This window comes from Triturus cristatus, chromosome 7 (genome assembly GCF_964204655.1).
Source record: "Triturus cristatus chromosome 7, aTriCri1.1, whole genome shotgun sequence".
Taxonomy (NCBI): Eukaryota; Metazoa; Chordata; class Amphibia; order Caudata; family Salamandridae; genus Triturus; species Triturus cristatus.
Genome location: NC_140590.1, coordinates 791,980,239 through 791,993,390, shown reverse-complemented (window position 1 = coordinate 791,993,390; position 13,152 = coordinate 791,980,239). Strand labels below are relative to the sequence as shown.

The 13,152-nt window shown below is 43.9% G+C and overlaps 1 protein-coding gene across 3 annotated transcripts in view; it reads right to left on the bottom strand.

Annotated features, from left to right (window-relative positions):
- The window catches only part of FAXDC2 (fatty acid hydroxylase domain containing 2), a 162,699-nt gene that overhangs the window by 49,832 nt on the left and 99,715 nt on the right, over nucleotides 1-13,152 (bottom strand). For all 3 annotated transcript variants that reach the window (XM_085617632.1, XM_085617630.1, XM_085617631.1), the window contains one exon: nucleotides 6,393-6,440. In XM_085617632.1, the coding sequence (XP_085473758.1) occupies nucleotides 6,393-6,440 (48 nt within the window). The remainder of the gene's footprint in view (nucleotides 1-6,392; nucleotides 6,441-13,152) is intronic.

The window sequence follows — 13,152 nt, the reverse complement described above, 5'->3', positions numbered from 1 at the left end:
GGGAGTATGCAATATTGCTGGCCAGACTGCACTTGCATGGTGTGGTAGTGGTTCTTGAGAAAACCAGTCCCCTTTTCAAAAGGGCAAGCTACAGTTTTTGTCAGCACTTGTGCTTTTTTCAAATGAATGTTAGCGACTACATAGAGTTAAGTAGTAAAATGTATAGCGTTGTACTAACATGCATTCCTTTAACATTTTTAGTGGTTCACATATATGTTAAATATGTATTGGCCCTGAAATAATATGGCTTCTATTTTGCTGCATGCAAATGAAGGTGATGTAGTGTGGATACTTTACAACTTTGTGCAAACATTTAAAAAAAATATTAACTTGTGGATGAAAAAGCACATTTGTTGCCACAATTGTCGATTTTTTGTAATGAATGCACATTTGTTTATATCTAGTACTATTTATTCGAGACAGTTAATAAAAGGGACACTGTATTCACTTTATTAACTAATGCTAGTGTTATTTAATGAATCCATGTCTCCGGACACAGATCTTCTACTGCCGCAAGCCTGCAACTCCCGGAGTACTCTGATCATTTCTTAGAACTAAGGCCAGGCCTGGAAGCAGATCCCACTGACACTTACGGACCTGGCTACTTAAATGTGCAGATCATTACAGTGAAATAGTGTCCGAACATACACAGGGAATTGCTTTATCAAGTGGCGTACATGTTAAGTTTTCTGGCTCCACAATGAATGTGACTTTATTCGTTTTCTGCGTATGCGAATTAGGAATAAGGCTGGATAGACTTTTATGCGTTTTATCTAAAGCTGCCGCTCCCATGGTCATCACGTTTTAATGTTTTGAGAGTACACCAGATCCACCCAGATTCGATTTGCATGTAAAATATGGTGACATTTAATACAATTTTTTTTAGAACTGTGTTCTGAAAACTGTTCCATGGCGAAGGCTATGTTAAACACGTTTAAAAGCTGACTTTGAAGCGACAGTTTTAAGTCTATAATTGTTGACCAACTTTTACCAAACTGCATAGGTGAAGGCATCTGTGCATGCCAGAAAAATAGTCTAAATCTGGAGAACTACAGTCAAAAGATTTCGAAAGTGATTGCAAAAAACTGATTTTCACTTTCATACAATTTCAATGTAACCTTAATGATAGTGGTACCATATCACTGTAACACATTTGTATCTCAAGAAGACAACGATTGAGACTCTCAAGTTGTTAGGCTAATTAGTCCCTCTGGAATTGTCCAAACATTTGTCTCCGTTTGACGAATGGGCATGAAACTTTCCAATATGGAAGTTGTTGACCGATGACAAGCAGGCCACAGGATGAAGCGCTATCCAAACCTGGCCGCTGTGTAATTCTCGATTTAACTCTTTTTTTTTGTTTCGCGAAAATCTATGCAGAAATGTTCAAAATATACCCCCCTAAAACAGAGGTGATAATGTATAGATGTATGACAGCGCTATGTTCCTAATTGTAAAGAGAGCACCGGGGCAGCTCCTCCGTGGTCTGCACCAGCACATGGAACAGCAGGATAGCTGACATCTGCCACGCCCTCTTCAGGCGGGTTGAGGGTAAAAAATTCCTGCCCTACCCTCAATTCCTTCCCTGTCTCACATAATAGTATGGGGTCAGTGGGGAAAATATTCAGTCCCCATTTTGGGCATGGCGGGGTGTGCATCAATAAATTCCACACATTTCAAAAGTGTCTGAGGCGTTGTGGAACAAATATTCCCTCATCCTGAGGCAAGGCGGGGAGAGTAATTTATTCCCCCTTTCCCAAGGGCAGGGGGTAGTTCTTTCTTTTGCTACCATTTACCTGGGCAGGAGAGTGTTTATTTTTTCACCTCTCCAAATGTTTACAACCATTGAAAGAGATTTTAAAAGTCACGCCGGACTGGCCATAGCGGGCACCGGGCATTTCCCCGGTGGGCTGGAAGGGTGAAGTCGGTTTTAGACCGGTGGGGACCGGTTTTGCAGCAGTGCTGCAAAATCGGACCCCAGTAACAGGGCAGCAGCAGTGTTCCCGCCAGCCACACCCCCCCCCCTCCACCGGGCAGTTCGGTCGTAATTGCCAGGGTTGGTTTGCGATCCCAGTTGGACCCTATGACACCTCTGCCATTTAAAACAGTGAGGGGCATAACATTCCTTAAGCTCCCCAGCCTTGCACCAGAGCTTGGATGTATTTGATTTTCCTACCACTGTACTGCCTAAGGGCAGGGATAGTGTGAGCATTTCCCCTCATACCTTACTTTAGGGTGTGGTGGTGATATTTCCCCAGTCCAGCTCAAGTCAGGGGTGGAGGAGCGATGTAATTGTTTTTAGAAAACCCCCTCTCCTTGCCCAAGGATGGGATGGATCTTGCCTCCTCCCCACTTGCCTTGGCCAAGGGCGAGGTGTGCACTTTTTTATACATTGCTGTGCCCCCCCACACACCTTACCCAAGGGCAGGGGGCTGTATAGAGTTTTAGAACATCGCCTTAGAACAACCCCCTACTGTCCCCTAGAGCGTGGCATTGATTGTGCCCCCTAACCCCTACACGTGCCCAAGTATAAGGGGTTCATTTTCATTTTTGGGGGAAGCTTTGAACTGCCCTGTTCCTCCTTGATGTCCCGCAGCTTGTGGCAAGACACACAGAAGCAGGGAAGCTTAAAACTCTCCTAATCGTTGGGACAGCTGAGACCTTCCAACTTCTCTGTGCCCTGCAGCATTTTTTGGGGCACTCAGGAGCGGGCAGGCCTCCTTACTTGGCCAGAGCAGGTGTAGGGCATCTGTATTCATCCCTAGTCATTTTCCAAGGTTGGCATATAAAGAAACTGCCTCCCTTTCCTTCAACACTGTGAGGGGGTGGGGAAGGCGAGAATTGGGAAATGAGCCGGTGCCTAAGGGTCACATGTGGGCTGTTTTTTAAGGGCTTCTGTCAACCAGCCAAAGGAGCCTTAGTGTCTTTCCTGGGCCCTGCCAGGCCACTGTAATTTGGTCCAGCATCATAGGCAGGTGGGTTCTCAGAGGCTGGGGGCTTGCAGTGGCGTAGCGTGGGGGAGGTGGCACAGTGTCAGTTGCCCCGGGTGAAATGTCTTAGGGGCATATTTAGTGGCACCAAATTTTAAAAGAAAAGTCGAAGGATACTTGCCTTGCCCCGGGGCGCTGACAATCCACGCTACGCTGCTGGGGGCTTGCACAAGGCCAGTATTGTTCTAGCCTCGGCAGACTTCAGCTTCGCCTCATGGGGCATGCGCCGACCCCCAGGAGAAGTCTCCCACTCTCCTACAGTGCTGTCAAACTGAGATGGGAAAAATTAGCCTCCCCCCAACCAGGATGGCCCAGCAGCTGTGTCCTTTGGTCCATTCTTCCCCAGCCAGACCATCGCACTTAGGCTATCATGGGCGGGGGAGAGTAGGAGAAGCGGCCTCGCTGGGGGCCAGGTGTCGCTCTGGTTGTTGGGCCATTCTCACCTCGACCCCCCCCCGTGGAGCCAGCCGGCACAGAAGGAAAGTCTTTTCATTGACCCCCTCTTCTGCCGGCCATTACAGAGGTGAGGAGAAGTGTGGTGCATTGGCCAGAGCGACTGACTCTGGCACGTGGGGCTCACAGTTCGATCGCCTGCGGCAGCTCAGTTTAGCATCATGTGGCCCCCAGCGCCTTTCAACTTTAATGGGTGATATGTTCGCGCTTTACAAACATGGGTGATTTTTATATTATTATCTCATTGAGGTATGGTGGACGGTGGAGGGTAGGACTCAGCACGGGCTCACTGGAGGGCCAGGTTACTATTTTGCCATTTGACTTGGGTAATGTAGCTGGTGCTCATGTAAATGAGGTAGATCACTCCAGTGTCCTTGAGTCCTGTTCATGGTATATAAAACTCCCCCCAAAAATAACCATCTATTTGTTCATGTTTTAGGATTCAACAAAGAACGGAGCAGATAATCAAAGAGGAGTCTTTATATAAAAACTTCTATATTCCTTTTAAACATGACTTTCTGCCTTTGTTTAGTGTAACTATCAGTCATAGATCATTAAGAGGGTTTATAACGCATTTGAATGGGCTTTCGTCTTTCAGATGGAAAAAAAACAGCTTTGAGTGATTTTCTTAATTTTCGTACCAGCCAGGACATTAACATACAAATCATGCTGGTAAAAAAACCTCCATGTGGGAACCCTAACCAGATAAGGCGCCATACAGGCTGGAGACAGACCTGCATTAAAGGACGGCCCAAGTCCCTGCTCATTTATACTAGTGTATCATCATTTAATCACTATGCAGAAGTGGCAACTAGTACAAAGGGTTACATTTTAGGGATATCTTGACTGCTGAAAAAGGCTTTTTTGACTTTCATTTGCATTATCACGAAATTTGACACACTCAGCATGTTTTGCTCCTCTTGTAGTGTCACGTTTTTTGCAGATCCATAACTAGGGTGGCAAAGTTCAAGACAAGGTTACAGAAGTATTAATGTGTTAATAAATGTGCAAAGTATGATGGATATGCATGAAATTGGGTAGACAATTACTAGGTCAAGCCCACTGCTGGCATCTAATGTTCCATGCAGACACATCAGTAACAAGTTTAAGGCGGAGTCTAAAAAGGGTTCTTTTTTATTAACTTTGCTGCCACCGGACAAATCTGCATGAAATCAGGTGAAATAGCCCATATGAAGTAGTCCTAGAACCCCAGGCTTTGTGCCGATCCATCAAGGGGGCAAAGTTAGAAGGTGCAGGAATAATATCTTTGACTTGGTACCTTATGATAAATGTAGACGTGGTTTGGCTTAGCATGCTAACCGACTGCCAAATTACATGCATATTTGGCAACCATCGCCAGCATTATTACCAAATAAAAACATTTGCGACCACAACTCTTTAACACTGCTATTGCCAGGATCTGTGCCAACAGGTTGCTATGGTTAAATGCCAGCCACAGCTGACATCAGTGGGTCAGGGACCGGTAGCAGGCTTTGTTCCTAGTGGTTGCTGCGCATGCCCAAAGACCTGTGCGGTTGGTGAGGTGGGACTTGCCTTGGACCCCCAGCCGTACATATGGACTGGTGCTGGTTTGAGTGGGTTTAATCACACTTCATGTGTCCTTCTGCCGCTAGGGACCCCAGAACAGGGTAGCTGCACCTGAAGGGCTATTGTCCTCCAGGCATGGCTTAATGACAGTCAAAGATTGTGCTGAGCTGGGAAAAATCTAATTATAGTCACAACATGAAGTGGGAGCCTGACAGGAATAGTTTGTGGCAGTCACAGCTTAGGCACAGGTAAACAGAATTTCTAAAAAAACTATCCTTTTCAGGCCTTAGTGGGTTATCTGTAGTCCCAGAAGAGGAGTGGAGGTCATAACCTTCGTCAACCTGGCAGAGGACCATCCGCCATGTTTGGAGCCCCACACCTGCCTGGTCGGGAGTTCTCTTCTGTGACGGGGCCTCCACCACAGTGGCTCCCTTCACAACACTTACTTTGGTTGAGTGTGCCATGTTTAAAGTAGACTTGGGTGAAATTGAAATTACGCCAGCGTAATTCGCATAATTGTGAGAAATTTGTGCTACATTTATTATGCAAGCTTCCCATCATTACGTCATTACGCTCCTCTGAGTAATCATGGTTTCTCAAGTGGTGCATTTCAGAACTTGAGCTTATGTAACTGAATCATTTTAACAGAGAGTGAACAGTGTGACACTGTATTGTAAGGATGTGTATTTGTTCAGATGGGCCTTGTCTCCATGATGATGCTAAGATGTTACCAGAGGAAGTAATGTGAGGAACCTCAGTAATAAACTGCGCTATTAAAAGCCTGTTTTTGTTAGAGCGCATGACATTTCATATAAATTCGCACATTATGCAAAGATGAGAGTGAGTCTAGGAACTCCTGACAGTACTTCCCTGCTGCTGCACCGCCACTCGTTGATTCCTATCCTGCTCAAGGTTCTCCTACGCAGGGCTCCTTGCTGAAAGCTGATGTACAGCTGCACACGTTCAGAGCTGTATTGTGAATAGTTTCTGGTGCCAAATGCAGCATTTTGGTGACTTCAGGGACCACAAGGAATTTGGTGTCCAGTGTGGGCTTGAGGGAGGGTAACGGGGGTCTAGCATGAATCAGTGGAAGGTGGCGCTGGTGGTTCCTACTCCTGGGGTTACTGAGCTTGAAATACAACCTCGAATGGATTCTATGCACTGAAGGATAGCTTAGCATATGTGTAAGATAGATGGACAAGCACTTCAAAGCGGTGGACTACTTTCTCTGCGCTATACAGGAGTAATCAATCACTCGGGGAACCTTGAATTTATTGGGACGCCCACATAGGACAAGGATAGAAGGGCACCAGAGAGGGATGCATGATTCTGTTCACTAAGCAGAAAATGTTCATCAAACAGGCTGAAGGCCACCAATGTAACTGGAGGGCTGAGTTATACCTGTCTCTGCCGGGCAGCCGGGCGCTCCACTGCAGCTTCTCCCGTCATCTGCAACAAGAAAGACGTGAAATAAGGTTACTTATCTACTGGCAGTCATGTAATTTCACAGGGAGGGTCAAGCCTCTGTCTGTGTGGATTGATGTGATCTCAGACTTCACGGCCATTCATTCGCACTTTTTGGCCTCCTGCCAACTCAGTCACTGGCCTCCCTTTAGTCTGGGGGCCACTGGAAGAGGGAGGAAATGAATCCCAATTCCCATTCTGGAAGGCCCTTGACAGGCTGGGATCTATAGAAGGCGGCACTCAAAGACAATATGGTGATACAATAACTCGAGCATTGTTAATGAGACAATCAGGTTTAGAATCACAGATCGATGTGCCCGTGGGCGCCAAATAGGGGGAGCTTGGTGTTGCATTTGTGTTTCTGTTTGCAACTCCCGTGGACTACTTTCGAACTAATGTACTTTAACCATATATGACTATACATGCTTGCTGGTTTTAGTAGCTGAACGTTTGCAGCTGCATCAGTCACTGCTGCTCGTGCAGCTTCAAATTTTAAAGGTTATTCAAATCGAAAGTACAATGACCCCATTCATCGAGGTCTAAGGCAGAGTGATGCAATAGGAGGCCACTGGAGTTCAAAAGGAATGTAAAGTAATTTCTGCAGGGCCTAGAAATGTGGTGAGTTGAAGACACATGGCCACGAGTTAGAGATACTGGTGTGTAATGTTTGTTGAGCATGACTTTATCACTCGGGATTCTGAATCTCCCATCCTAAAAACCCTTAACCCAAACAGTGAGTATCAGTTTTTTTTTTATTTCTTACTGATTTTACATGGCGCGAACTTGACCCGAATCGGGTATCAGAGCTCTTTACATAGCACCAGTTGAATTACATGAGGACACATTCATGTTTTTGTTACGCACCGGGAGATTAAGTTATTTGCCCATAATCACAGGATGTTTTAGCGTCATTGCCGAGACTCGAACCCAGTTCCCCAGATTCGAGGTCGACCGCCCTGTTAGGTGAACTCCTCTCCCCAATTTGTTAACTTCCCAGTTTGTTAACTTAAATTACTGGGGAAGTTACAGTGTTTTCTGACTGTTGAGAGTTCCCATCAAGCACCTCAGGCAGTGGAACTTTTTTATTTTGTTCAGCCATGTTGAGCTTTTAAAAGCAATTTGAAATGTGTGCCTCTGTACCCAGCCTTAACCCTCCTATTAACTCTGAAAGTTAAATGTGGACAGTGCTTAGGCTGTGTGAAAATTAATACATTTTTTAGAAGGGAATGACCAAGGAAAGGATATCATTCCTTTTATACCAAAGGCCATTTTGCAGGTCAATGTGCACAAAATAAAGCTATTTATTTATTTTCCACTACCGTTTTAACTAAGCATTCCCCCAAAACAAAGGGATCTGTTAGTAAGAAAGAAAACATATTTCAACGTTTGTTAATATTGCACCTCATTTAAAGGTTACTTTACTTTAATTCTCTTGGGAATCAGTTATAAAATCACAAACCTGACAGCATAAACCCCTGCCCTCAATAGAGCAGCACGGGAACTGTTTTAAAACAAAATAAATACACAATGATATGCCCTTCGCTTCTGCTTATGTTAATGGAGACGTACAGTTACAAATAATGGAAAAATTGCAGTCTTAATTTCTTGCCATGATAATTTCTTTTCTGTGTCATGAAATAGAAACGTCTGAATATGCTGTATTCAACGGGCCATTCCTTATCTTTCTTGTTAAAGTGAATGACAAACCGTGCGAGTAAACGGTAACATATTAAAAGAGGCTTTATGCGTTGCAGCTAATGACAGAGATAGCCAATACCTTCTATGCATATTAGTGGCTAGAGTAAACAACAGAGTCAGTGCAACCAAAGGACACGTGTACGACATCTCTAGAAATGAATATTTTGCTTTAAATTTGCTCCAGCCATGATAGATTTGATTTGCCTGATGCAAGATGTGAATCAATGAACTCAATCAGGGTTTGTAAAGCACGGCTACTCACTCGTGAGGGTCTCAACTTAAGGAGCTGTGTGTGGGGAGGCACAACTAACTGGCTATGAATCAATTAGCCCCACAAAGTCGGTTAAGTTCTTTCAAAGGATACCTTGGACTCCCTGGTATAATGAAGATCTTAGAGCTTATAAACGGGAATGTAAGGCTCTAAAGCGGGATTGGTGCCAGGCCTACAATGCAGGATGCAAAGCTATGTGGAGGCTCTAAGAAAATACCAAAAAATGATTAAGGAAGCAAAGGCAACATTTTAGCCAAGCAGAACCACAATGGCTAATGACAGGGTTAAGGAGGTCTTTAAAATTGTGAATGAGTTATCCAGCCCTATTTGCTGCAGTACCTCGCTTGCATGGAGTGCAAAATTATGTGAATCAAGGACTCAGTATTTTTATGCTAAGTTTAAACTAATTGATGATACTTTTAATATGTTATCAGTTGAGTCCAATCTGGTGCCCGATCATAATTCTCTTGTCAAATCAGAAAACACGGATACATTGTTGATACAATTGTTTACATTATCAGTGATGGAAGTAAAAGAGCTAGCCTTAAAGGTAATGTTAGGCTCCATGTTAACATTTTCCATCTATCGATGGGTGCATTTGCTCCTGTATTAACAGAAATAATAAATAAGTAATTTAGTACAGCAGTAGTTCAGAAGGAATGGAAGAAGGCAGTTATAAGGACCCTACCTAAGAAAACAACAGCGAATCCAATGATTTTCAGCAATTTCCAGCAAATCTCTGTTACTATTTATGTCAGAGGTGCAGAAAAGCTGGTGGATAACCAGCTTTCAAGGTTTCTACCTGACATTGCTGTCCATGATTCATTTTAGCTGTTATGCCAAGCCTACCATGGCACAGAACTAGCACTTCTACTGTGATGAACCGGCTGCAGATGATCCAGGCTGGGGTGGAGTGGCAGCTCTCATCCTATTGTATCAATCTGCAGACTTCAACGTAGAGTTACAAAGCATACAAGTCTCCCGGTGAATGAAATAGGGGTAAAAGAGTTGGTTTGCGACTAGCTTACATCCTTTCCAAAGAATCACTGCCAGGCTGTCAGATTGTCACATCATATATCACCCTATTCTAAATTGTCTGTGGTGTCTCTAAGGGTCACTCTTGAGTCCAACCCTTTGTAACATCTACGTGGCCCTCTGGCCCGTATAATCAGTTAGTACGGATTCAACCTAATGACCTATGAAGGCGACACCCAACTAATCATAAACATGAATGCGATACCTCACTGATGCAGTACAGATTAATTTATTGTATGAAAGAAATAGCTTCATGGCTGGAAAAGAACGGCCTGAAGCTTAATGCAGGAAATACACAGGTTCTCATCTTAGGAGGATCCCAGTGTGTTTGGCACATGCATGGTGGCCTACAACATTGGGAGATTGTCCCACTCGAGCAGACTCAGTTCGTAACCTTGGGTTTATGTTTGACAATAAACAAGACTGTTCAGCACAGATTTGAACCCCATCAGTGTCATGTTCCTTACATTTGTGAGCATTAAGGGAAATATTGTCGTTACTGTACGCAGATCAGAAATTTACAGTGATCTGGACAATTATAGGCTTTTACCTTGTTTACTGTAATGTATTATATCTGGCACTTCCTAAACCCACCACTGAAAACAGTTCTGAGCATTCCAAATATGGCAGTCGGAGTAATGTTGAATCTACCACAATAAGTCTTGGTCTCTCACCACCTTAGTCAATTACATTGGTCGCCAGTCAGGAAACAAGTTAAATTCAAAGTACTTTGCATATGCCACAATGTAATTTATGGAATAACCCATCTGCCATCAAGGATCTGCTCATTGTTAACGTTCCTGTGCAGAATTTGTGATCAGCGGAAGCCTGCTTATTAACTTCCCCAACGGTCCTTAATTCAAAATTAGGAGGGAAATTTCTCCCTTCTCATCTATGCCTTACTTGCGATAATTTCGTTTTCAGCAAGATGCTTACAACGTATCTGATTACTGTCTAAATCCATAGGTTTTTGCAGTCTTAGCACCAGGATGCCTTGTTGGTAATTATGTTCTTCACAAACATTTTACATGTTAACGGACATGTATTTAATTTCTCTTTTGCCGTTACGTTGTGACATCAATACTTATCTATATAAGAAAATGACATAGCTACTATACTGTAATAACATATTACAGTTGAGTTGGATGTTACCTTGCTGGATTACTTGGCCAGCGAAAAGTGTCAAAGGCTGGAATTGCAAATGCTGTAAACAAGTAAAGGGAAAAAGGCTTTTCAGGTCGCTTCCTTTGTAACCTTTTCTTTGTAAATTCACTTATTTCCTACCTACTTGATAAGGAGGCATTTATACAAGTGTGTATATGTATTGGCCTGCTCGAGTTTCATTACAAGAATATAGGAATCAATTCACAACTTACACACCTATTCTAACTCGCAGCTGGTTTTAAAAGTGACTTAATTTGAACTGTTTAACATATATGTCTGCAACAAATTACACACTGCATATTCCCCTGTTTATTTCCCTACAATAAATTCCACTTTTGTTCTACATATGTGTATTCTACATGATGTATTTCATAACAGGGAGTAAGAGACCAAGACTTCAAAAAAGAACTATGGTGATAGTGTGTGTACAGTATATTACAAACATTAAAATACCATCTATCTTATACTATACATAAAATGTATGATATAGGGAATTTGAGGGGATTTCTCTAATATGTATTTTATGATTTTGGGTGACACAGGTCATTAGATTTGTGCACAACATGGTTTATCATGTTACAAGAATCCCATGTTGGTATCATAATACATGGTTAGCTATTACATATGGAGAAAGGTTCCCTGCATGACTGCGGAAAGCAAGTACCCATTTTCAAAGTCCCTATAGCAAGTTACAGTGTTTTTGACCCCCGCCTCTGCACACGGGAGGATCTTTCCATTATCGAGAGTAAGACCAAGAGCAGGGCTCTGTGGTCGGGTGGGCACACCAAGCCCGACTCCCTTTCAAAGTGATTATAGTGCAAGGCAGGCCTTCTTCCAGTTACCTGCTTAGGAAAGCAGGTTACTGGCCTCACTAATTAGTCTGCCTGTCCCCTGTGACTGGGTTCTTTGCCCATCCATGAGGTGTATGGATGCTGTTTATGAGTGCAGTGTGTGTATATGTTGTGTGTGGTTTCACATTACTTGTATGTAAAGGAAGCATGTAGAAAGCAAACACTGAATGTGGCTACAGCCTCTGTGGGTTTCATTTTATATCAGGCATAGTTCGGTAGTACCTAAGATGGAGGCTTGCATACTCCAGACAACAGATATATACATTGCAGGGCTTCCCTCCAGAACATTCCAGATATATCTAGGTCAGGCAAGGAGTGTAATTAAAATTAGAAAAGAACATTTGCAAAGGAGCCCCTTTGAAGCTGGAGAGTTCCCCTTTTCCCTTCTTGACCCACTGTTCTCTTGGTAAGGCTACCCCCACAGGTTAAGATATAGTTATTTGGGTAGCCTGGCTTGCCTTTTTGCTTTTACTGCGGGTTGCTCCTGAGAGGAGACTTCGAGCTCCCCCCTGCTTTCCTGCTCACACTTGTCACAAAGACCATGGCTGGACCAGTCTGTGTGGAACTCCAGCAAGGGTAGAACTGCCCAGAATGTTTAACAGAACTGAACTGCCTTTCAGTGTCTCAAGATTTCCTGACCAGAAGCCTGTGGTCTCCCTGGCCGGGAGGTTCTTTTGAGCCTCAGGGTTCGGGTGTTGAGTGCCAACTCCCCTTTCCATGTGTGGAACCAGTAACTTAGGGAAGAGTTGACTAGCCTGCCAGAATGGGCTGCCTGAAACTGACTTTGAAGGAGTGAGCTGGAGGTGGCCGCACATGAAGAAGATGCTGTTCAGAAGAAGTCAAGGCTGTGAAGGGCAAGGCGGAGGGAAACTATGACTATGACATGGGGTGCAACGTGCATAGAAAAGCTATGAGATTGTCTGGAGGCCTGGATGTGTCTACCCAATTGTGGCCGAATGGGCACTTGTGCTTACGATGTCCAGGAACCCACCAGGAGGAGAATTCCCATTTGGGATCTATCACGAGAAGTGACAAAGTGCTATGACGAACTGTCAGATACAGTCAGACTTCCAAGAAATATTTCAAGTGCCAATTGAAGTCAAGATTAACTCTAAGTGTGTAGTATCACCGCTTCAGGGGAGGAGAAGGTGCCTGCTTGTCTGGGAGGGGATTGAGGTTTGAGGCTGCTCACAAAGAAGGGGCAATATCTCAGTGACTGTGAGACACCCAGTACACCTCTGATTGACTGGTGCTGGCATTGCTGTGACTTTCAGGTGGTGGCCTGGACTGGTGTTGATCGCACATCGAGATCCCATTGGCTGGGCTGGACTCAGGCTGAGAACTGTGGCTAAAGGAAAGAGCAAATCCCACAAGATTCTCTCCAGTACGTCCTACTGTGATTCCTCCCCACTGGGAGTAAGGCCAATGCCATTGTCTAAAGGAACTGTCCCCAAATCATAGCGGTACTGTTTTCCATTGTTTTTCCATATTGTCCCCAAACCATTGAGGGTACTGTTTCTAAGTGGATCTCCATAATTAGCGCTATCTGTAACTTATGTACGATCTATTTTTCCACAATGAGTAGCATTAACTTACTTCTTGTTTTCCGAAACTCAAGTATTGACTGGATACCAGTTTATTGATTTTTACTTGATGTTTATTGAGTTCTGAGTCCCTT